Genomic DNA, 24,123 nt, shown 5'->3' on the forward strand with positions numbered 1-24,123 from the left:
TAAAAACTGTAAAAAGCAGAATGGGAGTCTTGTGGTACCTTAAAGACTAACAGCTTTATTAGATCATAAACATTTGTAGACTACAGCCGCCTCCTAGTCCACAAAAAAAGAGGCTGCTGTTAAACCATCAGACTTCTAAAATGTTGATTTGCTTATTGCTAATACAGCCCTGGGAACAAACTCCAAGTGAGCCATAAGTCCCGACTCCTAGAAGTAAAGCCATAGGGATTTCAATCAGAGGTGCAAAATCAGAAACAAAGTGGAAATGGAGACTATTTTAAAGTGTCCTTTTTGGTCAGGTTATGAAGAAACCAAAATAAATAAAGAATGGTGGCTTCATTAAAAAAAAATAGCACACCTTGGACAGGGAACATTCTCAGATCTTGTGACCAGAGGCGTAGGGCAGGAAAAACCCGTCTGGCACTTCACTCACCTGGCTGAATAACGCTTGTGGTGCCCTCAGCCCTCATTTCCCACCAGGCTGCTCCTTCACGCTGAGCCTCCACCGCAGTGAGTGCAGCCTGGCGGGGCAGGACCTAGGGGCACCCACTGGCAGCCTGGTGGGGCAGGGCCGAGGGGAGGTGTGGGGGGGTGATTCTCCACCCCCACATGACCAGCTGGCATGCACCTGGGGACATGTGACCTCACATGTCCCTGTGAGCGCTCCGCCTCTGCATGTGACTCCCTTAAACTGGATCACATCATGGATCCACCCACTAAGTACTGTGAGTGGCTCTCCAAAGTCTCGGGCAGAATCTGTTCCTAGCCTTGCTACCTAAGGACCACATTATTAGTAACAGCAGCAGACTCATTTCTTTTAATCCATCTCTTCCTCAATCCTATATAATGCGATTTAGCAAAGCATGGCTCTACAGCTAAACATGGATCTTTACACAACCAAATGTTTCTCTTTTAAAAAGAGAATTAAATCTTTAAGAGTTAATTTACACTGGAGGAGTAAGAAGGTTGATAGAATAACCAGTATGTGAAGGGAGTGGCTGGCAAGGATTTTTATGGGACTAAAATGTTTCTTAGATGCTTTACCAAAAGGGAAATGATGAAGATGAAGAAGAGGAGGAGGAGGAGGAGGAGGAGTTTGGATTTATATCCTTCCTTTCTCTCCTGTAGGAGACTCAAAGGGGCTTATAATCTCCTTGCCCTTCCCCCTCACAACAAACACCTGGTCAGGTGGGTGGGGCTGAGAGAGCTCCGAAAAGCTGTGATGAGCCCAGGGGTCTGCAACCTGCGGCTCTTCAGATGTTCATGGACTACAATTCCCATCAGCCCCTGCCACCATGGCCAACTGCAGACCCCTGGACTAGCCCAAGGTCACCCAGCTGGCGTGTGTGGGAGTGCACAGGCTAATCTGAATTCCCCATAAATAAAGGTGAACAGTTGCCAAACATCCAAATACAGAATTATGCCACTGCTCGAAAAACATCACACTGGTCACTCTGGTACATATTTACTACTGACTAAGAAATTCTATGTTTGACAATTCCTAATAAAGGACAGACAATAAGAAGCGTTGAGGGATGCAAAAACTGTTGTCTACTATTAATCAAGATGTCCTCCTGGCCTGGATGGACCAGGCTAGCCGATCTTGTCAGATCTCAGAGGCCAAGTAGGGTTGGGAGCCCACCAACGAATACCAGGGTCTCTAAGCAGAAAAAGCCAACGGCAAGCCTCCTCTGTTAGTTTCTCATCTTGAAAACTCTACTGGGTTGCCTTAAATCGGCTGCAACTTGACGGCACTTTACACACACACAATCAACACACGTCAGCGATCAATGATGTTCAACTGTATACCCTTAGTTAGGCAAGTGGCTTTTTCAAACTGGTTCTTTGTTGCCCTCTCTCTCTGAAAGTTGACTGTCTGGTTCTTTGGTCATGAAATGATGCCGACCCTCGATGTACAACGAGGAATGTTTTAGAGCAGAAGGGATGTTTGGGAGAAGAGAGCCGAACTCTCCACAAACCTGCCATTTTTCTCCAAGCTGTATTGGGAAAAAAGCATTTAGAGGTCACAGACTGGAAGGAGATGAGCAACCAGCAAAGGGAGAGCATTAGCTTGTATACACAGGTGTATCCCTTCTGCTTTAAAAATCCTCACTGTTGCTTTGCAGGCTTAGGTTCTGAGAAAGCAGGGCTGCTGCCATTCCATCTAAGTATGATCCCAAGATATTTTAACTGGAGATGCAAGGACTTAGAACCAAGTACGATCCACTAAATCTGAAGTACAGCCTCTCTCCCTCCACCCCCCACCCCCCGGCTTTTGGCCAAAAGTTGATCTGCATGGCATGGGGGCTTGGCTCAGACATGTGCTCCACTACGCCTCCATGCAGGCCGTCTTTTGAAAGCCAGCTTGCACGGAGGCAGAGGCAGGGCTCGGGGGCATGAGCATGGGGGACGGGGGCACGGGGACAGGGGCACAGGGGCATGAACATGGGGGATGCTTGGAGAAGGAGTTGTCTCTGGACACCATCCCCCCCCCCCCCCCCCGCCCGATATGCTTCTGTGTGCCCGTGTGTGTGAACATGCCCTATCAGGTCACAGGTGACTTATGGTGACCTCTTGAGGTTTTCAAGGCAAGAGACATTTGGAGGTGGTTTGCTATTGCCTGCCTCCGCATGGCTGAGAGAGTTCTGAAAGAACTGTGACTGGACCACTGTGGAGGAGTGGGAAATCGAACCTGGTTCTCCAGATTAAAGTCAGCCACTCTCAACCATGCTGACTCTCATTTTAAAAAAATCACAAATCAAAATCTTTAAAATCATAGTGTTATTTAATTGTTGCGCTGGAATCTTTTAAGCAAAACCTGGGACAAAAGTCTGCGGCACAGCTTTTAAACCACACTGATTCAGGACAAGATGATAATTCCTATCTTTGAAAGACCAGGTATGTTGCAATATGGGTTCACATGGGTGGTTATGAGTATGTGGTGACCTGTCCTGAGCTGGTCCGAAGAAGGGCAACCTGTAAATTCAACTATAAATAAAGGAATTTAGCCCAACAACTCATGGCTGTCCCATCAGAAATGGGTTGCTGATAGCTGCAGATGCTCTTGACCACAGAATGCCAAAGCAACTGAAAACACCACATAAAGACAGCCAAGGTAATTTATGTTTCGGCATCTTGGAACCACACAGAAATAAGCTCATTGTTCAGAGTTAAAGCCTATTCACATAACTACACTGGCACAGTCCTAAGCAGCTGTGCACCACAAGATTTCAATTCCACCAACGCTATTAGAAAGGTGCCAATAGTTGATTCAGGAGCAGTGTGCACACTGGCCCTTAGTGTCAGAAGCAAAGGGTCCTACCATGCATCACAGTCACAGGATCTAACCACAGGATCTAGTTCTCTCCAGAACTGGGAGAACAAGGGTACAGCTTGTTTTCCTGGGCAAATGAATCTTGAAAGCAATCTCTGTTTAATGCTCCATGACTGGGTTGGTTGCAGTGGAAATGCCAGAAGAACTGAGTTTCCCCTACAATGCTCCTCAAACTAACCATGCATCCTTCCAAGTTTGAGAAGATTGGCTCACAGCATCCAAGGGAAGCTGCTCTCCATCCTAGTGACCAGTAAACACGACAACTGTGGGGAGGTACAGATAAACAATAATCAAACTCCGTAATCAATTTGCTCAGATACAGATACCCCGCAATCACCTTTCTCAGTACTCTGTTCATGCTGAGTTTTGTTTCTATATATCTCACACTAGTTTAGTGTGGGCTGAACGGTAGCTTATTTCGTATACTGTGATTGTTATTTGTTCCATACATACAGTCAAGGGTCTGGGAAGCCCAACAAGGGCAGTTATTAGCTTGATTACAGTTCTTTGTTCTAACACATCCTTCCCCTGTTCATTGTGAACATACTGCTGTCCTTCAAAAATGGATGTAGAAAGGAAGGGTCTTTTAGGTCTTTCTGAAGGAGAGCAGGTTGTCTTTAATCCATCGGCCTTGTTCAGAGATCTGGTGACCAGGTTGGTAGTGAAAATCAGAGCAGGAATGTAGTAGGATAGATACCTTTCCTCCTAATCAGAACATGGTTAGTGTGTAGATACTTAAGGATTCATCTTTTGCGCAACGGTGCAGCAGCTGCTACCACTGGCTCTTCTGGTGTCACACATACCTAGAGCAGAACTAGAAGACAACGGATGAGCAATTCTCATACAATTGGTGCGAAGCCATTTAAGTCCCAGAGAAGGTCCAGCTTTGGGATCCAGAAAGATCTGAAGAAGTGGGTCTCAGAAATACAAATAGATGTAATGTAAATAGAAGCAAAAAGTGGCAAGGGGGAGGTAGTGTCATAGTTGCTTTGTAAGTTCTCCCTTAGCCCAGAGGTTATTCCATTAGAGTTGTGTCCAAAATTGCAAAGGACACCCAGAGTTCAGTCATTTTCTGGATCTTGAATCCACCAGCCTGTGACCAGCCCCATCACACTCAGTTCCTCCAGCTTTGCTCTGATGATGGCATCCCAACCCTTGTTGGCTTGGGGGTTGCGAGGTGACGGATGCATCACCCCCCCACTGCGACTATCTATGCCAACAGGGCTTTGCGGGCGCGTTGTTCAGCAAAGCGCCCCACGCCAATTACCATAGTAACATCCAGTACCTTTATAGCCTCGCACAAGGCGTCATCACAGATCTGCAGGAGCCGTTCCCTCTGAGCAGCTGGCAGTTCAGCCGGGGTCAGGTTGCGGCCACTCTGACAGATGAAGAGCAGTGGGCAGTGGTTGTGGACAAAGCAGTGGCGGAAGAACGCTTCAGGGCTGGTGCACACAGAACGGAAGAAACCCCAAAAGCGGGCACCGCTCACCTCCGTCTGGGGGCATTCCAGGCCCCAGATTGGTCTTTGGTGCTCACATGTTAACATGACACCTGTCCATCGCATTCGCCAGTCTCCACCAGTCAGCGCTTCTCTCTCCAAAGGGCACCTGTAGTGAAAAAAACAGCTGCAATATGGGAATCCAGCACTACTGAGGGGAGCTGATATATCAACACTAGGACTGGGATTCCCAGTTACACTAATCTCTGCAAGAGAAATAACACATACAGATGAACTATACTGAAGAATCAGGAGGAGGAGGAGGAGGAAGATTTTGGATTTATACCCTACCTTTCTCTCCTGTAAGGAGACTCAAGGTGGCCTACAAGCTCCTTTCCCTTCCTCTCCCCACAACAGTCCCCTTGTGAGGTAGGTGGGGCTGAGAGAGTTCCGTAGAACTGTGACTAGGCTAGACAATGGTTCCCAACCTTTTTTCACTTGCGCGCCCCTTGGTAACCCATTTCCCTAAAATTGCACCCCCATATTATCAAATCCCTTATGTAATTTTTTTCACGTACTCCCAAATGGTCTGATGTGTAACCCTGGGAGCACACATACCCCAAGCTGAGAACCACTGCTCTAGAGCTTTTATCAGTATTTTGTCTATGTACCCTATAAAGCATAAAAACTACTGGCATCCAGAGGAAATCAGTCAGTTTACATACGTCCATTCCTGTTTAAAGATCATCACATAATCTTGGTAAGATCCTCACCACACAATTTGTTTCCTTCCCTTCTTTCCCTTCCTGGCACAGCATCAAAGTAGAAAATGAGCTCTCTGTCTGGGTGTTGACTTGACTATAGCAGCAGAAGACGTGGAACACCTGTGCCACCCGTGAGGCACACACAGGAAACCAGCGAGATAAGAAGAGTTATCCAGTTCAGAAATTCATACAGATTGGAACTGTAAAGGTTTTTGGTATGTCAAAAACTGCTTCATTGTTACTGGGGAGCCTTCCTTACCACTCGCCGTCATGATATGAGTGTCAGCAGGTAACTTTCGGGAATGGGAAATCTGATTGGCACCAGAAGACATATCAGAAACAAGTTCGAAATCTACTGTAATTTTTATTTTGTCACTTTTTAAATTAGCACAGCAGGTACTACTGCTGAAACACACAAAATGCACGCAGCAGTATTTCCCAAATTCCTCGTAAAAGAAACACACTTGCTTTCTGAATCAAAACCACTGAAACACTTCATTCTAACACCCACCCCTGGCCCTGGAATATGTTTCTTATCCTTATACATAATTGCCTAAGGGATGGAATGTCCGAACAACCCCGCAGCCAATGGGTGCGCAGGACTCACGACATTCCATCCCTGTTCACCTTCCCCCACCCCGGAGCCTCCCCGCCCCAAACAAAATGGGCTGCTCTATTAGACTTTAGCACTAGTTTAAAAATAATGTGCAAAAAATTCCACAATGGTCTGATGTTGCTTCCATGAGTACACATGTTCATACTGAGTGGCAGCATGTCTCCAGACTGGAAAAAGGCATTCCTAGGACACAAACTCATGCAGATCTTCAGCAGGCAGCCTCTTCCAAGGGAAGGTAATTCATTCATTCCTGATGGATAGCAGAATAGCAGAATCACTTGCCCTGAAAGGAGGCTGAGAGTGAACACCGTTGCCCGTGGAATGTTGATTTGCACTAGATACCCTCCTCTGAAGGTAGGCAAGCCAGTGACTTGTGAAACTAAGGCCCCTTCTGCACATGAAGAATAATGCACTTTCAATCAACTTTCAATCCACTTTGCAGCTATGCGGAATAGTAAAATCTACTTGCAAACAATTGTGAAAGTGGATTGGAAATGCATTATTCTGCATGTGCGGAAGGGGCTAAGGCACAGCTTTTGGGGCTAAATGTAAGGAATTCCATAGAAGCAGAAATAAAAGGCTCTTTGGTGTAAAAGACCGTTTATTCAGACATCTTAGAAAGCTCAAGTACACGCAGTGGCAGGAATAAGATCTCCCGCCAGAAACACAGGTTATAACTCTGTCCATCCCATCCCTCCCGATTCCCCATGGGAACGGAGGTCTCATCTCCCTCGCAGAGATAAGGTCTCCGCCGGAGAAGCTGGCCCATCGCCCAGGCTGTGGAATGTAGTCAAGGCCAGGCGCTGCCCCTCTCATCAACACCATTGAATCCTTTACACTCTGCCTCCCTTTAAAGAAGACCCTCTCCCCAGGTATTTGTGGAAAGGCGAAAGCAGAAATAAGGGCGGGCGCCAATATTTTCGGAATAAACCCATTGATTATACCCAGAGGAATACACCACCCAAGAGACTAAATATTGTAAGCGCTTATGATTAAAGCTTTAGAGTCCAGGATGAAGGCCAATTTCGTGAATGCTTGTGGCCATCAATAATAGTCAGTGGGGCCCGCTGGTCATGCCATAGGCATCGAAACGGGAGCCTCCTTGAGTAAACTGGAATGGAAGACAGGATGAATGTTACTTCAAGAGAGTTAGTGGCAAAATCCAATCGGCAGTGACATCATTAATCACTTTAGTAATCTGAAAAGGTCCCACCTAATCTTTTGCCTAGTTTAGAAAAATTTATGCACGTCTCTGAGATTTCTTTGGTAGACAAATACCCAGGCTTCAATAATTAGAGGGAAATCCGGAATGCGCTTATCCGCTTGCAGCTTTGGGGAGTCTTTAGCCTGTTGCAAGGCAGTCTGACCGCTTCCACCCTCGCCAGGGATGAAATCCATTGTTGAAACTCTGGAGGATCCAATGCTTCCAGGTAGCTGCGTAACGGCGTAAAGGAGCCACCAGACACAATTGGCGGGTTTTTTTTGTACTGCTATGAACCGCATTATTATAGGCGCATTCGCGAACGGAATTAGCTCTCGCACTAATTGTCTTGGTGGTAGTTGGTGTAACAACGTAAATACTGCTCTAGGGTTCTGTTCGCTCTTCCCACTCACCGCCACTTCCTTTGAACGTGGTAGGGGGGCGGTACCGCCGGGCGGCCCCTAACAACCCTAGAAAAAAGCTTTCCAGAACTTTGAAATGAATTGGGGGCCAAAGGGTCGGAGACCACCTTAACGGGCGGAGTGCAGACGGTAAATATGCTGAATGAACAAACTTAGGAGCGGAGGGGATGGAAGCACATGGAATAAAATGGGCTTGTTTAGAAAATAAGTCCACCACCACCCACAAGACCGTGGTTAAGCAAGGACTTTCTGGCAATCTGGTAATAAAATCCATGGAGATGACTTCCTGGTAAGGAGGCCACCGGAGAGGTTTCAACAGACCATGGGCTCTGAACGTGTCTTGGCTTCTGCACAAACAGAGCAACCTTTTACATATCGCCCATCGTCTCCATGCGACATCGCTACGCCACCAGAATTGACGGCGGCCAAATGCAGTTTTTTAGAAAGCCAAAATGTCCAGCCGAAAGCTGGCATCATGGCAGGCCTCGAGAACCTGCTTTGCGGAGGGGGGAGGCACGTACCAACAATCCCTCCACCGCCAAACGCCATTCTCCAAACGACTGGGAGTCGCCTTCCTCCACTGGAGGTTCGCTCAGCCTCCTCAAGTTCCTGTAGAGGGAAAGGAGAGACCAGGCTGGGAATGGGCGAGAAGGAGGAGTGGATGTCTGAGATCGTGACAGCCAGCCCCAATTGGGAGGGGAGAGAACAGTGCGCTGAATGTCCTGTAAGCTGGCTCCACCCTCCTCGGTAGGCGCCAGAGCTTATCAGCCAGTTTATTGGTTTTTTCCGGGAAAAATGGACCGTGGAAAGAGAAACGAAAAGAAATCGCCCAACGGTTGTTTCATGGACATCTTGAGGGGGGTGAGGAGGGCGGCAAAGTTCTTGGTGATCCCACCAAACTTGAAAGGTGTTTAGCCTCCAGCCAGTGGCTTAAGTGGGAGAGTGCTACTTTAATGGTCGCAGTCTCTTTATCCCCACAGTCCAGTTGACTTCAGCACACGAGACTTTCTTTGATAAATAAGCACACGGAACCAGCCTATCATCTTTATTTCTCTGCAACAGGGCTGCCCCAAGCGCTTTGTCCGAGGCATCCACCGAACCACAAACGGAGATCTGGGTCAGGGTGCTGTAGTATAGGTTCGTCGGTAAAAGCAGACTTTAAAAGCTGATAGTCTGTCTGACATTCTTCGACCAGGAAAGGGGCCCCGGCTTACGGACAGTGGATCTTTACCCTTAGTGCGTAAAAGGTCTGTGAGAGGGAGAGTCAGTTTTAGCTTAATTGGGGTATAAAGTCACGAGAAATTAGCAAAACCTAGAAAAGATTGGAGTTCTTTTCGTTGGTGGGGGCCGGCCATTGGAGGACCGTGATCAATCTTAGCAGGATCCATTTTTAGTCCCTCGGGCGAGATCCGTAACCCAAATAGTCAATAGAGGTTTGGTGGAAACAGCACTTGGAAAGTTTGGCAAAGAGGGAGTTGTTGAGCAAGTTGCTTCAATACTTCCAACCAATGCTTCATGCTCCTCCATGGTTTGTGAATAAATTAAAACGCCATCTAAGTACACCACTACCCCTTGTACAATAAATTATGGAGAACTTCGATGATAGGGCCATAAAAGCTCCGGGGCCCCACTTAACCCGAATGGCATTATTAAGTATTCAAACTGTCCAAACTTTGTGTTAAATGCAGTCAAGTGTTCATAGCCTTCTGTGCAATTCTGACCCTGTAGTAAGCTTCTCTCAAGTCCAACTTAGTAAAGATGCGCCCTTTGCCCAATGCGCGCCTAAAAGGTCCTTGATCAAAGGCAAAGGGTATTTATTGGACAGGGAGACTGCATTGAGACCTCGGTAATCTGTGCAGAGCCGTAAAGACTCCATCTTTCTTTTACAAACAATACAGGAGCAGCATGTGTGTTTGGTAGCTCACGTATGAACCCGCTGGAAGAGGGTACTTGTCTAAGAAGGCACTAAGTTCCTTCTCCTCATTGGGACTCATACGGTAGATTCTACCTTGGGCAGTTGCTCTGGCTGTATTAATGCATTTTGCAGTCAGTGTCTCGATGGGTATAACTGATCGCATTCTTGCTCCTGAAATACTCTGGCTAGATCTTGGTACGCGTGGGATGCCGGTAGAATCGAGCAATCGCTGATGAAGCCGGGTGTGTGCAGGGAAGTCGAGTTTTCCACCATGTGTTCCCCGCAGGGAGGGTCAGTGAATTCCAAGATCCTTTCTTTCCAAAGGAATTTTGGTTCATGTAACAACAACCATGGCATGCCCAGAACTATGGAGTGTTTGACACTGGCTTGTGAATAAACTAATTTTCTCCCAATGGTCGGGCGAGCGGAGGAGGACCGTTATGCTTTTGAACTGGGCCGGTCCTTCGCTTCCCGAGGACTGTCATTCATCTGGGTGAAAGGTATGGGCTTAGCCAGGGGACTGGTCTAGACCTAGCTCCTCTGCCACCTGGGGTCGCGATTAAACAATGGGAGCAGCCAGAATCCACAAGGGCTGAGGCTATAATAATGGTATGCTTAGCGTGGGTTGGCCAGGAAACGCTTGATTGTAATGGGAGCTGCCTTCACTCACCGCTGCCTGGAGTCGAACCCATGTCCATTAAGGAAGAAAGGCAAACAGTTGCTTCCCCTCCTCCGGTCGCCTCGATGACTGCTTTAGACGAGTCTACAATGGCCCCTGATTTCGGCGGGTGGCTTGGCAGATGGGCGCGCTGCTGCCGGAGTGGTTGGCTTCTGTTTTTCGGGCAGTTGGCGCTAGATGACCCGGACCCTCCGCCCGAGTAAAGACATAATCCCAGTCGGCGACGGCGCCGAGGTGGTCTCGGTAGGGGCGGCTGGGTTTGGCTTGCGGGACGAAAGTGGCCGGGTTTCTGGCGTGGTAGCCTCCGCACGAAGCTGCATCTAAGCGACCACTTGGGGATCCCAGCACCAATCCAATCAGCAATAGTGCGGGGACCTCAATTAAAAACACCGCTTACGCAGCTTGCCGTCGACAGCATCCGAGAAGTATTCGTGATTTCACGCGCTCAGGCCACTCATAGGGAGGGAGCTCGAGCAGTCAGCCGCGACGAAATTCACGGGCAAATTCTGCAAACGAGCCGGTTGCCTTGCTGAATAGTTTTGATGGTGCGGATAGTCATTTTCCGCACTGGATCTTGAAGCGCAGCCCTCAGGCTTGGAGGAATGCGGGTACCGCGGCGCAAGTATCTTCATCTTGCAGGTTCAAAAGAGTCACAAACCAGTCGGCTGCTGCCCCATCCAGGACTGAGCCGATGTCCCGTATTTTTTTCAGCCAGACCGGTATAAATCATCATAGTCCTCCATGTGGGCATCGAAAGGTAAGATGAAGTAGGAAGTTTGCCGGTCCCATCGTAAAACGGCAGGTATTGGAGGTTCAGTAACCCCTCTCCACGGCCCTTGGCGACACTGAGCGGGCGGTTGGCGCAGGTTAAGCGGGTTGAGGCAGCGGTTGCGCAGGGGGCCGGAATCGGGTGGAGGTATCAACGCCGTGCCGCTGGTGTTCCGTGAGCCGGTCCTTGGAAGGTGGTTGGACTCCAGCAGCCGCCGCCTCTCTGGCCGGGCTGTACAAAATCCGCGGACAGCGTAGACTCCAACTTGGGCTGTCCTGGTCTGCTGCTTCTTCAGTTCCCTCTCCAAGGCAGCCAGCTCTCTCTCCCCATGCGAGTCAATGCATCCTGGTGCGCATGCAAAGCTGCTTTCTCCCGCTCCAATTCTAGCCAGTTCGTCCCGCTGAACAGCTGCAGTAAGTTCACTTTGTGTAATGCGAAGGCCTGAACACAAAAGTTGACGCTTGTAAGTTCAGTTTGGAGTGTTCCAGGACTTTATCATGGACTGATAGATTCTGCGATATTGCCGCTTGGAGCGCCTCTTGGCACGGTCCACCCGAAGTTGGACTTTACAGCTTGCTGCTCCCGGCCCTCTGCAGGTTTTCACGCTCTTGCTGCAGCTGTTCCCGCTCCTCTTCCCATAGCTGGCGCTCACGGGCCCATGCTTCTTGGGGGCATCTCGCAGTCGCCCACTTCCTCATCCCAGCTCTCTTCGGGATGGGAGAGGGAACAGATCCGGCTGGGAGTGCAGGCTTTCTGCACTCCCTCGCCGCCTGGACGCTGACATCGTGGCCCACCGGGTGGCTCCATCGGGCATCTCGTGCAGCCGCTGGTCCGATCAGGGGTCCGATCGGAAGACGGGTACGGATACCCTCCCAATCCCTGGTATAGTCCCAGTGTCACCGGGTGGTCTTCGATCGGCCCCAGTGCTGTGCCACGGTGGTTCTTTTGGGAGCATCACCAAAATACGCAGTCCAGGAATCGCTCAATGGACTCCCTGGGTTGCCGTGATGAAAGGTGGTCAGGCCCGCCTCCGTGACAGGTTGCATCTGAGGTTTGTAATCCATAAATAAAACGGTAGATATCTCATCCACAGGCCAGATCCATAGACAGCCCCAAACGACTCATGTAAGTCCCCATGGTCGCCTTCACGCCCCTCGCTCCAACGGAGTAAAGGAAGACTCGCTGATACATGAGTGATCGGAAAGAGTCACCAGCGCAGACCCACGCCTCGCCGGGTTCCTCCAGATCCAGAAGGGAAAGGTCGGAGCCCTCTTTGGGGGGGCTACCGACCTTCCCCAGAAACATCCAACCTCTCCATGCCGAGACACCAGAGGTCCACTGCACTAGGAATATAGATGAATTAGGATTCCTGCCACAATGTAAGGAATTCCATAGAAGCAGAAATAAAAGGCTCTTTGGTGTAAAAGACCGTTTATTCAGACATCTTAGAAAGCTCAAGTACACGCAGTGGCAGGAATAAGATCTCCCGCCAGAAACACAGGTTATAACTCTGTCCATCCCATCCCCCCTCCCGGATTCCCATGGGAATGGAGGTCTCATCTCCCTCGCAGAGATAAGGTCTCCGCCGGAGAAGCTGGCCCATCGCCCGGGCTGTGGAATGTAGTCAAGGCCAGGCGGCTGCCCCTCTCATCAACACCATTGAATCCTTTACACTAAGCCTTACCTCAGATTAAACCTGGTCAAGTTCAAATTTAACCACCCACTTAACCTTGTCTGCTTACCCCAGTCTGGGCCATACCAAAGGGCCCCGGGTTCATTCCAAGAAAGAGCACCTTCTTGCGTGTTTGGCAGTATTTACGCACGTAGTCTTGGTGGGGTTCCCAGGCATAATCGAGTGGGTTGTAAACATATTGGACTGGTTCGAGGAAAGTGAGTTCCCTCAGGCGTACAGTCTGCTCCCGCTCTATACGGAGAAACTTCTCGCACAAGCTGTCTCCTTCCAAGAAGCTCACGAAACCTTCTGAAGAGTTCATAATCAGAACTGCACCTGGTAAATAAGAGAAACCCCATCAGACCCTATATTTTATTTTATTTATTTTCATTTATTTTGAATTTATATCCCGCCCTATCCCGGTAGGGCTCAGGGCAGGTCACAACAATCAATAAATACAATCCATAAAAACATTTAAAATGGAGACATACAAAAATTAAAACAATAGTACAATAACGCCAAATAGCAATATACACTACAGAAGTATTACAAGAGTAGATGGCAAACATAATATCAAAGCATGAACAACTGATTGGCATCAGCGGAGTTTCTCATTCCCAAAGATGTAGAGCCCCAGGAATGTAATAAGTATTCAGCAGTAGTAATAGTATCTGATCTGACATGATCTTTGCCCTCAGAGGTGGAATAAATGTTTTAGCCAACCGACCAACCAACAATAGGCTATCTATGTCAGGGGTCTGCAACCTGCGGCTCTCCAGATGTTCACGAACTACAATACCCATCAGCCCCTGCCAGAATGGCCAATTGGCCATGCTGGCAGGGGCTGATGGGAATTGTAGTTCGTGAACATCTGGAGAGCCGCAGGTTGCAGACCCCTGATTATGTAGTCCAGAGATTAGTTGTAATTCCAGGAGACCTCCAGCCCCCACCTGGACGTTGGCAACCTTGCCCCATTAGCTTTCTGCTCCTAATCACTTCCTCAGAAAGTGGCTTTTCCAGTTTTAAAAAGGCCATCAAAGAACCATTACGCTGGTATATAAAATGAAACCTGATGCTGTCCCAAGGATTATCTTTGCTCTTAATTGAGGAAGTCAATCAGAAGCAAAACCATCAAGGCCCACAAGGGAGTTGCTCTTTCTCTTTTTCCCGAATTGCAGCGGATTGCAGTCAACCTCAAGTCTTTTTTGTCTTCCTGCTTTGGAAGGTCAAAGCAGCATATAAGGCATTCCTGGGCCATCTCTCATCCATGGAGACCACCTTCCTCTAGTAAAGGGCTTGTACAATTGGGTGCATATCTGGTATATTCCGCCTGGTTTATAACCTCCCATCAAGCCTCCACTAAAGAAGAGAAGAAGAAGAGTTTGGATGTATATCCCCCCTTTCTCTCTTGTAAGGAGACTCAAAGGGGCTTACAATCTCCTTGCCTTTCCCCCCTCACCACAAACACCCCGTGAGGTAGGTGGGGCTGAGAGAGCTCCGAAAAGCTGTGACTAGCCCAAGGTCACCCAGCTGGCATGTGTTGGAGTGCACAGGCTAATCTAGTTTCCCAGATAAGCCTCCACAGCTCAGGTGGCAGAGCAGGGAATCAAACCCGCGTCCTCCAGATTAGAATGAACCTGCTCTTAATCACTACGCCACTGCTGCTCTTTTTTTCCCCCCTCCAGGTCGCTGGCACCCTAAGTACAACAATGCATTTGAGTGGTCATCTGAAATAAGACAGATGGACCAGTGAAGTTTGGAATCTAATCTGACACCACTGCGTGCCTCTAGCAGGAAAGATGCCATTTCGACAGAGAAGAAAATTGGAACAAGGAGCGGTAGATTTCATTAATTCAGCAGCAGACTCCCTCACGCCTCATAAATATACATCCCTTTGATCAAGAACATCAAAATGGTACCTTGCCAAAATGTGATTATATCAATGCATCCCAGTTTGACTGAAAGCTAGGCCATTTCACAATTAAACCAGCTAGAAATAGGATTCAGGGTTGCCCCCTTTTTTTCCCCATGGATAGATTCCTGAGGTCAAACAGCTGCCTCCCAGGCACAAAGGCAACAGGCGCTGTTCAGCCGGAAATGGGTGGGGAGCCTTGCTGATCCCCATGAGAAGAAACTCACGGCCACCTAGATTCCTTTACAGAACAGAAGGTGACAAGCCAAAACTGACTATATAGTAACCAACAAGGCAGTTCATGATCAGTATGCATCACCTCCTGGGCCTGCATCTCCAGCAGCCAGGTCTAAGCAGTGTTGCTTAAAGGGACTTGGCTTGGATACAGTCAAGAGGAGGCTTAGTGGCTTGTCTAGCGAACTGACCCTGCTAATCAACCACTTCTCAAAATCCACACTTCAGGCTCTATCTTGACAGCCAGCATGGTTTAGGGCAGAGGTGGCCAACCTATGGTACTCCCAATGTTAATGGACTACAATTCCCATCAGCCCCTGCCAGCATGACCAATTGGCCATGTTGGCAGGGGCTGATGGGAAGTGTAGTCCATGAACATCTGGGGTGCCATAGGTTGGCCAGCCCTGGTACAGGGGTTAAGAGCAGTGGGCTCTGATCTAGAGAACCAGGTTTGATTCCCCACTCCTCCACAGGAGTGGCTGACTCTTATTTGGTGAGCCAGATTTGTTTCCCCACACAAACACATGAAGCCTGATGTGTGATGACCTTAGCCTAATCACGGTTCTCTCAGAACTCTCTCAGCCCCACCTACCTCACAAGGTGTCTGTTGTGAGGAGAGGAAGGGAAAGGAGTCTATAAGCTGCCTTGAGTCTCTTTACAGGAGAGAAAAGAAATTAATCCAAACTCTTCTTTTCTTCTTTTTCCAATCCAAGCAATCTTCCATCTGACCTGGCGCCCAGCCCTATTCAAGCAAAAAGTGCCACATGTCATGACACCACCCAAAGCAGCCCATTCTATAACAACTTCATTTCTCACCCCACAGAGCGGACGAGTGATTTCTATCACAGCTCCGCTTCCAGGAGAACAGGGCAAGGCCTCCAAATATATTCCTCCACAGGGGAATGTTCCCTTTATTGCCTTTTTTATTACCATAATTAGTAAAGCATTCATTCAAGATACAAAACATTACTGTAAATAACCTATAAATGCACAGCGCTGTGATTAAAAAAGAAAGAAAAGGCATCCACCTCTGCACGTGTGCTCAGTTGCAAACTAGAAAAATAAATAAAACTCAAGAGCCGTACTTTGGTGGAGAGAAAGTTAACTCACCGAGGGATCTGCGGCAGGTGATTTGGTAATGGCATTGCCTGACGCACCACCAGGATTGTTCATATAAACATAGGGCCCCCGCTATCCCTCTCCCAAATTTCAAACGCACACATTGAAAACTCCAAATTTTTCACCAAGGCGCAATTACACACATCATTAGCACTTTCACATAAAGGTGCTCATTCTGCATACCCTTGCATCCTGGAGTCAGAATTAATGTTGAGCTTTAGCAAGATCTAAGCGGTTTTCATGTTTTAATGGCAGAGCTAGCTTGGCAAGACAAGCAGTGCCGGCTGGCATATTTTTAGGGATGCTGCTTGCTCGCCCTTCAGCTAGGTGGGTTACCTGAACAGTCTCACAACTGCATAGGAGAGCTTCCCCAAAGCCCAGACTATGCTACAGAACTTTTTCTTAGATCCTTGTTTACATTTCAAGGCTCTTTTGATACTGCTGGTCCCTGAAAACCCACAATGTGCCAAGAGACACTCTTGTGTTCACTAAAAGTCCTTCTCGGACACTGATGTTATGTAACGCCAGTTCCACCAATAATGTCCAAGACTATACAAACAGTTTTTTGTAGAGTACAAGGTAGACCTGGGGTGTATTACTGAGACCTGGGTGAAGGCTACTGAAACGGTCGCCTTGAAAGAACACCCCCATCCCACTTCTCGGTCCTCCATCAGTCATGGACAAAGGGACAAAGGGGAGGCAACACTGATTCAGGATGCTTTTTCCTTCAGGGGACTCCTCAACCAGAAAATTCCAGGTTTTGAGTGTGTTGGCCTAGCGTGGGATGCTGAGGAGAGTTTGGCTATCTGGTCGGTGTACTGTCCACCTAATGCACCAACAGATACCCTGTTGAGGCTACTGGAGGTGGTAGTGAACTGGGCCTTGGTATTAATCTTGCTGGACTTCAACGCCCCTGTAGACAAGCCTCAGACCTGGTGTCGTCCATGGCGGAACTAGGACTCCCCCAGTTTGTATCAGGTCCCATGCATACAACAGGTCAAAGCCTAGATTTAACCATTGGAGCAGAGCAGGAGGTACACCTGCTGCCACTTGAGCTGTGGATGTTTATCTGGTGAACCAGATTAGTTTGCCCACTCCAACACATGCCAGCTGGGTGACCTTGGGCTACTCACAGTTCTTCGGAGCTCTCTCAGGCCCATCTACCGCACAGGGTGTTCGTTGTGAGGGAGGAAGGGAAAGGAGATTGCAAACCCCTTTGAGTCTCCTTACAGGAGAGAAAGGGGGGATATAAATCCAAACTCTTCTTCTTGTTTCAGTTATTTTGCCTCTATCGGATTAAATGTGATTTTCAATAGGGTTTTTAATTTATTAATTGTATATGGTTATCATTTTATGTATTTATTAGACTGTTGGAAGCTGTCTGGAGACGTCAGGGAAGTGGAGCATATAAAATTAATATTTTTTTAAATGTGCTGCCATCAAGGGTGTAGAGACTCCATGGGATCTGGGAGACCCAGGTTCAGACTCTCACACTGCTATGGAAGCTTGCTGGGTGACTTTCTGCCTGTCTCAGGTCCTTACTGAGGAGAAAAGTAGCGGATAAGTGAAGTAAGTGAGTAAGTGAGTAAATGCAAGCTTCTGCCACAATGCAAACACCAGCACTCCAGTCACAGTAACCTGTCACAAAGATTGCAAGGACATTAGGACTGTTGGTGTTTGGCTAGCAAACATGAGAACTAGAAATCCCACCCCCACACACAGAGAGAGATCAGTCATTTCGGTTTCTATCAGACAAAGCAAATGTTCTGTGAAAAGGCCTCCAACTCATTTTTTTAAATTGCTAAATAACCACCTGCACAACACCAGATTTGGTTCAAGGAGAGAAAGGGTTGATTCCCCACTCCTCCATATGAAGTGGATTCTAATGTTGAGAATCGGGTTCGATTCCCCCACTCCTCCACATACAGCCTGCTGGGTGAGTTTGTGCCAGTCACAGTTCGGTCAGAACTCTCTTATTCCCCTCCCCACCACCTCACAAGGTGCCTGTTGCACAGTGGAGACAGAAGGGAAAGGCAATTAAAAGCTGCTCTGAGACTCCTTAAAGGTAGACCAAAGCAGGGTATAAAAACCAACTCTTCTTCTTTTCCTGCCCCCTGTTTTCATGACCTCAAATGTTCCCATAAGTTGCTATTTGTCCCACTGGAGGAAACACACTAATTCATTAGCAGCCACTCCAAAGGAAAACCTGAGGTTGGGGAAATGGTACAAAGAGTTAATTCTCCTTCTCTCTCTCTCTCTCTCTCCTCCCCCCGCCCCCCCCAATTTAAACAAAACCAAGGACCCAAACAGCTGCTATTTAGCAATTTTACAAGTGCTGGAGATCCGTTCAACCTACCAGTGGGAGAAAAGGTGCACAAAGGAGTGCGGAACAAAAAACTTATTTGGTGACAGAACGGAAAGGAAGAAAAAAAATCTCAGTTCATTTAATCCCCCCCCCCCCCTTTCCTTAGAGAGATGGCATGTGAAAATTGGGGGCCTCCCTCTCTTTGGTCGATTTCAAAACCCGAGAAGGAACTTCATCTAATAAAAGGCCAGGCTGCTGGGAAATTTAATTGCCTCGCCAACTGCACAGGGTGTAAATCTGGGAAGCTCAGGACTTTAACAGCCTGAGAACTGCACGCTCCCACCGCACAAATTAACATCCCATTCGCTGGCAATGGAATCCCAGCATGGTGGAACATTTCACAAGTGGATTGGAGAAAAGGGGAGGGATAGACAGGAGGGCATTTCCCTACAAAGGGCGGCTCAGGAGGTGGCATTTCCCCAGCAGGTGAGCAGGCCTGTTTAGGTCTGAAGTTTTAGTCACACAGTGTCACTGGTCCTTGTGCATCCGACACAAAGACACATTCTCAGGCTCAATCTGAGGGATGGGAACCCGTAGACATCCCTCTGAACTGTGAAGAAGGGAGGAATGAATACATTTTACGCAGAAATCTGGAGGCCCTCGTTTTTTATTTATTTGATTTTCTTTGCCTTTCTCCACAAAGTGGCTCACTTCATTCTCCTTTCCTCCCCTTTTAGCTGCACAACTATCTTGTGAGGCAAGTTAGGCTGATGATCGGCCCCAAGTCCCCAGTGAGCTTCTGAGGTAAGAGTGGGGATTCGAACAGGAGTCTCCCAGATGCTAACCTGACACGGTAACCATCACACAGCAGGCCTTCCAAATAGCATTGTTTAACAGGTATGGAATCCAATTTAGTATAGCATGAACTGATTGTTGCACTTTGTAGGGCAGAAGTTCAACAGGAGAAGCTTCTGCTGGCATGCATGTTAAAGTATCCGTCCACAAAGAAAGCTGCAACCTTAACTAAGACCGCACCTTTAGAGCTATATCCATTCAGTGATTCTTAGCTGAACTTGATGAGGCAGAAAAATCTGCTACTTAAAAAAAAATCATTTATTGAGTGTTAAAATTTGAAGGGCTAGGGATCTAGAATCTAGAACAAAGATGTACAGATTTTTTATATTCAAGATGACAACGCAGTAAAGCCTTTTTGAGCTTCTGTGCTGTTATCTGTCACATTTTTATGTTGCTCTTCCCCCACCAAGGAGCTCAGAGCTGTGTACCCTGACTTTCATCTTCACACCAGCCTGTATGGAAGATCAAGGTGAGAGATGGTCAAGCTTCTCTTGAGTCTTGTGGCAAGAGGAGGGGGGGGGGTCCACCTTCAACATTTCACTTTTTCTGCTTATTTTTCCAACTTTCACAAAAGATCACGAGGGCTAGAAACTTAGCTTTGGAGAATAGAGAGTGAAATTCCCAGGTAGGGGAAATCCATTCCACTTGCTACTGCTGCAAAAGGAAAATACAGCACTGTTTCCTACAAAGTATTAATTTGTTCTACCCTTCTCTCATCTATTTCTCCCCCTCATCCCACAGAGATTTGCATTCTAAAGTGGGATTAAGATCCATGTGGTGTCTGTTTTGAGACTATGGCCCCTTCCACACATGCAGAATAATGCACTTTTAATCCACTTTCATAATGGTTTGCAAGTGGATTGGGCTATTCCGCACAGCTGCAAAGTGCACTAAAGTGGATTGAAAGTGCATTATTCTGCATGTGCAGAAGCGGCCTATGACATGCTTGCGTGATAGATTCACTTATACTGGTACCCCCATCTCTCAACAAGGTCAAAGAGGGACAATCAAAAGGTTAGTCAATACTGATGCCCATGTAGCTTCTTCCCCCTCCCAAACTTGAATAGAAGTAAAAGTGGGAAGGGGAGATGTACCCTTCTTTTCTGGAGGATACTTCCTACACTACACTAAAAGACCCCAAAGCTTCAAAGGCAGAGTTTAGAACCTGAAAATCTGACCCGATAAAACCTTGTCTGGAAGATTTCCATGCCTGCTATTTTCTGGATTCTCCATATGGCAGACTCACATATCCATAGATAGAAATGAAGCAGATTAGGGAACAATTTGGGTGTGTGTGTGTGTGTGTGTGACTGCACTTGCAGTGTGGATTTGGCATTGATCTGTCATTATCCTACAGTACAACACAATGCAGAGTTAAGTCACTGTGGGCTTAAACTGGAGTAACTCGGCATAGAATTGCATTGTTAGTCTGTTAAATGCACCACTAAACATGCATCATGTCAACCTGCATACCGTGTGCTCTCCATAGTTCAGGGGCACCAATTCAGCCCACCAAACCCAAATATATTGCAGATATATCTTAAAACTAGGCCACACAAATGGCTATGGTTTTCTTTCTCCTTGTTGTACCCAGGGTCGACGTGGGATCATTTAAGCAGCCTAGACACAAGCCAGCTGTGCTATCATGTTCCATGACAAACTGTTTCTGGCCAGGGTGATAATAGGCAGCTGTTATAGGGTATTGGGGGGAGATTGCTACTGCTGTATTCAATAGGGCTCAGCATGGGCTTAGAATCCTTCTTTGAGCTTTTCTACCAGAAGTTCTTTCCTTCTCCTCTTGACCAGCTGAGATCTGGCAAATTTTATAAAACTAGCCTTCTTGGTTTGCAGCCATATACACCTAACAGCTTCAAAACATGGGAAGAAGAAGAAGAGTTGGGATTTATACCCCATCTTTCTCTCCTGTAAGGAGACTCAAGGTGGCTTACAAGCTCCTTTCCCTTCCTCTCCCCACAACAGACACCGTGTGAGGCAGGTGGGGCTGAGAGAGTTCCAAAGAACTTTAACTAACCGAAGGTAGCAGGAATGTAGGAGTGCGGAAACACATCTGCTTCACCAGATAAGCCTCTGCCACTCAGGTGGAGGAGTGGGGAATCAAACCCAGTTATCCAGATTAGAATCAACTTGCTCTTAACCACTACACCACCCTGGCTCCAGGGATTGGACATGAAACAGGCTTCCTGAGAACTTCAGCTTGCCTTTTACAGAAATCAAGTTCCTAGGCCTCATGAAGAAAAAAAATGCTTGAGGAGCAATGCCTGCTACAGTCTCACAAGCCAGGGGCTGCAACCAGAGACGAGGGTTTTTTGACCATTTTTTTCTGGAAAATGTAAGTAAGGCTAGCAAAAGAAGGTAAACGTATCATGTACAAGCCTGGCACACGTAAAGAACTCGGGAGAGTGGATAGGTTGTCCATGCTTCGTATCCCACATTTACCTCATCTATCATGATTGATTTGCAGCCCTGAGGTAGAAAATTTTACATGAAAAATTAACAGCATTGGAAACATTTCCACCTTATATCATTTGAGGAAGCACAAGATTTCCAGTGTTCAGGGGTCAGGAATTCAGTGAACTACCGTTCCCCATGGCCAGCTGGGAAAAAAACAATTCTTACAACAGGAAAGCTTGTCATTATGTAAAACACAAAGGATCGTGCCAATGTTCTTCAGGTATACACATCACAAAATCCAGCTGTTTATTTTGGGTCATCAGCACAGAATTCAGATTTTTAAGCAGAGTTCACAAGCCAGGCTTAGAGATAATGGAAATTCATTACTTTCAAGTGGCCAACTCAAAAAATGAGGAGGGTCCTACATGTGATTTTAATACCATGTTTCCCTGAAAATAAGACAGGGTCATATTAATTTTTGCCCCAGAAGATGCATTAGGGCTTATTTTCAGGGTATTACTTATTTTAGGGGAAATACGGTACCCTCACAATTCATTAAAGCAGGCTCTCCACATCTCCATTGCTTCCCCATCACGTGTGATGCAAGCTGCATCCTCATTGGCAGGGATCACCCTGCTGGTTCACACCATTCTGATCTGTAACTACCAGTAGGGCTTATTTTTGGCATAGGGCTTATATTTTTAGCCTCCTCCAAAAAGCCTGAAAAATCATGATAAGGCTTATTTTCGAGATAGGGCTTATTTTCGGGGAAACATGGTAGTTGTTCCAAAAAGAGAATCACATTTCTTTCTATTTGTGCATAAAAGAAAGCACCTGTTGAAACTCCCTTTTCTGTGCAATGAAGGCAGATAGGTCCAATGCTCACCTATGGTTGGCAAAGTGGTTATAGTGTTGAACTGAGATCTAGGAGGCATTGGTTCAAATTTCCACTGTACCATAGAAACTGGTTGGGTAACCTTGGACGCGCTGCTGGGGCCAATCTCAGCCTAATGAACCTATTCCAAGGGTTATTACAGGAATAACATAATGCAGAGAAAAACATTGTGTGCCAACATGAGCTCCTTGAGGACAGGGTGGGATAAAAATGATGGCCCTAACCTGGATAGCCCCAGGCTAGCCTGATCTCATCCGCTCTCAGAAGCTAAACAGGGTTGGCCCTGGTCAGGACTTGGATGGGAGACCTCCGAGGAAAACAAGAGCTGTGACATGGAGGCAGGCAGCGTCTGAATGTCTCTTGCCTTAAAAACCCTACGGGTCACCAAACCTGTGATCGTATGGAAATAAATAAATAAGAGCTTTTTTGTTTTGCTTTAATAAACATAGCTATCCCTCTGAAATTTGTACTCAGAAGAAAATCCTTGGGCCATTCACAGTTCTTTCAAACACAGAGGCAAGCAATGGCAAAGCACCTCTGAAAATCTCTTGCCTTGAAAAGCCCTTCAGGGTCACCACAACTCAGGTGCGACTTGACAGCACACACAGCTACATCAATAGCCATTAGCCATACTGGCTGAATGGATAGGGTGACCAATTTCCAGGCAGTGGCTGCAGATCTTCTGCTATTGCAACTCATCTCCAGGCGACAGAGATCAGTTCACCTAGAGAAAATGGCCAATCTGGAAAGGGACTCTAAGGCATTATATCCCATTGAAGTCCTCCACATTCCCTAAACCCCCCTTCCCTAGGCTCCCCCGCCCCAAATCTCCAGGGAATTTCCCAACCCAAAGTTGGCAACCTTAAAAATGGAGCCTCCACGTTCAGAGGCAGTAAACCTCTAAATGCTAGGGAGCAACGGGGAGGAAGGTCTTTGTGACCCAAGAAACACGATGGAGTTTTGTTGCAACGCAGTCAGTTACGCTTCACTTACACTCAGGGTAGTTTCTGATCTTACCCGGGGAGGGCAAGGGGTGGGAAAGTCTGCCTAGCCTTGAAACAAATGCACGCAGACTAAAACACAAACATAGAAAATTAAGACTTCCTATTGCAACCCTTCGTTGTCCTTCCGAAACACCCCAGCCCCGGCCCCCATTGTCTGACCATCCGATTCATGCACATTACCTGCAATCCACGCTGCAGCCGACCTTCCGGATGCATTTCCCCTTCTGACTTCTGGGGAGTGTAGTCTTTGACTTCCCGGAACTACCTTTGTCGTTTAAGCACGCCTTCCTCCTTCTTACTACAATTCCCAGTGTCCATCGGGAGGGCAAACTTGCTGAGATATCTGGGGGATGCAGTTTCCAAGCTATAATAACAGCGCGAAGGAATGGGTCACGTAGAAATATTGCGTGTAGGTGGATCTGGTTGAGACGAAGTTAGGATCCATGAATTTGTAGCGTAATTTAAAATAATACAACAACAAAACCTTTATTAGGCATAAGTAATTTAAAATAATATGAATGAAAACCAGGAAAGTTTATATCAGTGTTTGCATAGTGCCATTCCATACACTTAGAAC

General features: G+C 47.3%; 1 protein-coding gene across 1 annotated transcript; it reads right to left on the reverse strand.

The window, feature by feature from the left end:
• Window positions 1–1,276: 1,276 nt before the first annotated feature.
• On the reverse strand, window positions 1,277–23,761 carry SMUG1 (single-strand-selective monofunctional uracil-DNA glycosylase 1). Its single transcript, XM_048487178.1, is given in 5 exon segments — window positions 1,277–4,553; window positions 4,556–4,868; window positions 4,870–4,941; window positions 12,881–13,146; window positions 23,727–23,761. Coding segments are annotated over 4 exon segments (795 nt in total). The 5' UTR covers window positions 13,133–13,146; window positions 23,727–23,761; the 3' UTR covers window positions 1,277–4,395.
• Between the last annotated feature and the right edge of the window lie 362 nt (window positions 23,762–24,123).

The sequence above is a fragment of the Sphaerodactylus townsendi genome, linkage group LG03, assembly GCF_021028975.2.
Source record: "Sphaerodactylus townsendi isolate TG3544 linkage group LG03, MPM_Stown_v2.3, whole genome shotgun sequence".
Lineage (NCBI taxonomy): Eukaryota > Metazoa > Chordata > Lepidosauria > Squamata > Sphaerodactylidae > Sphaerodactylus > Sphaerodactylus townsendi.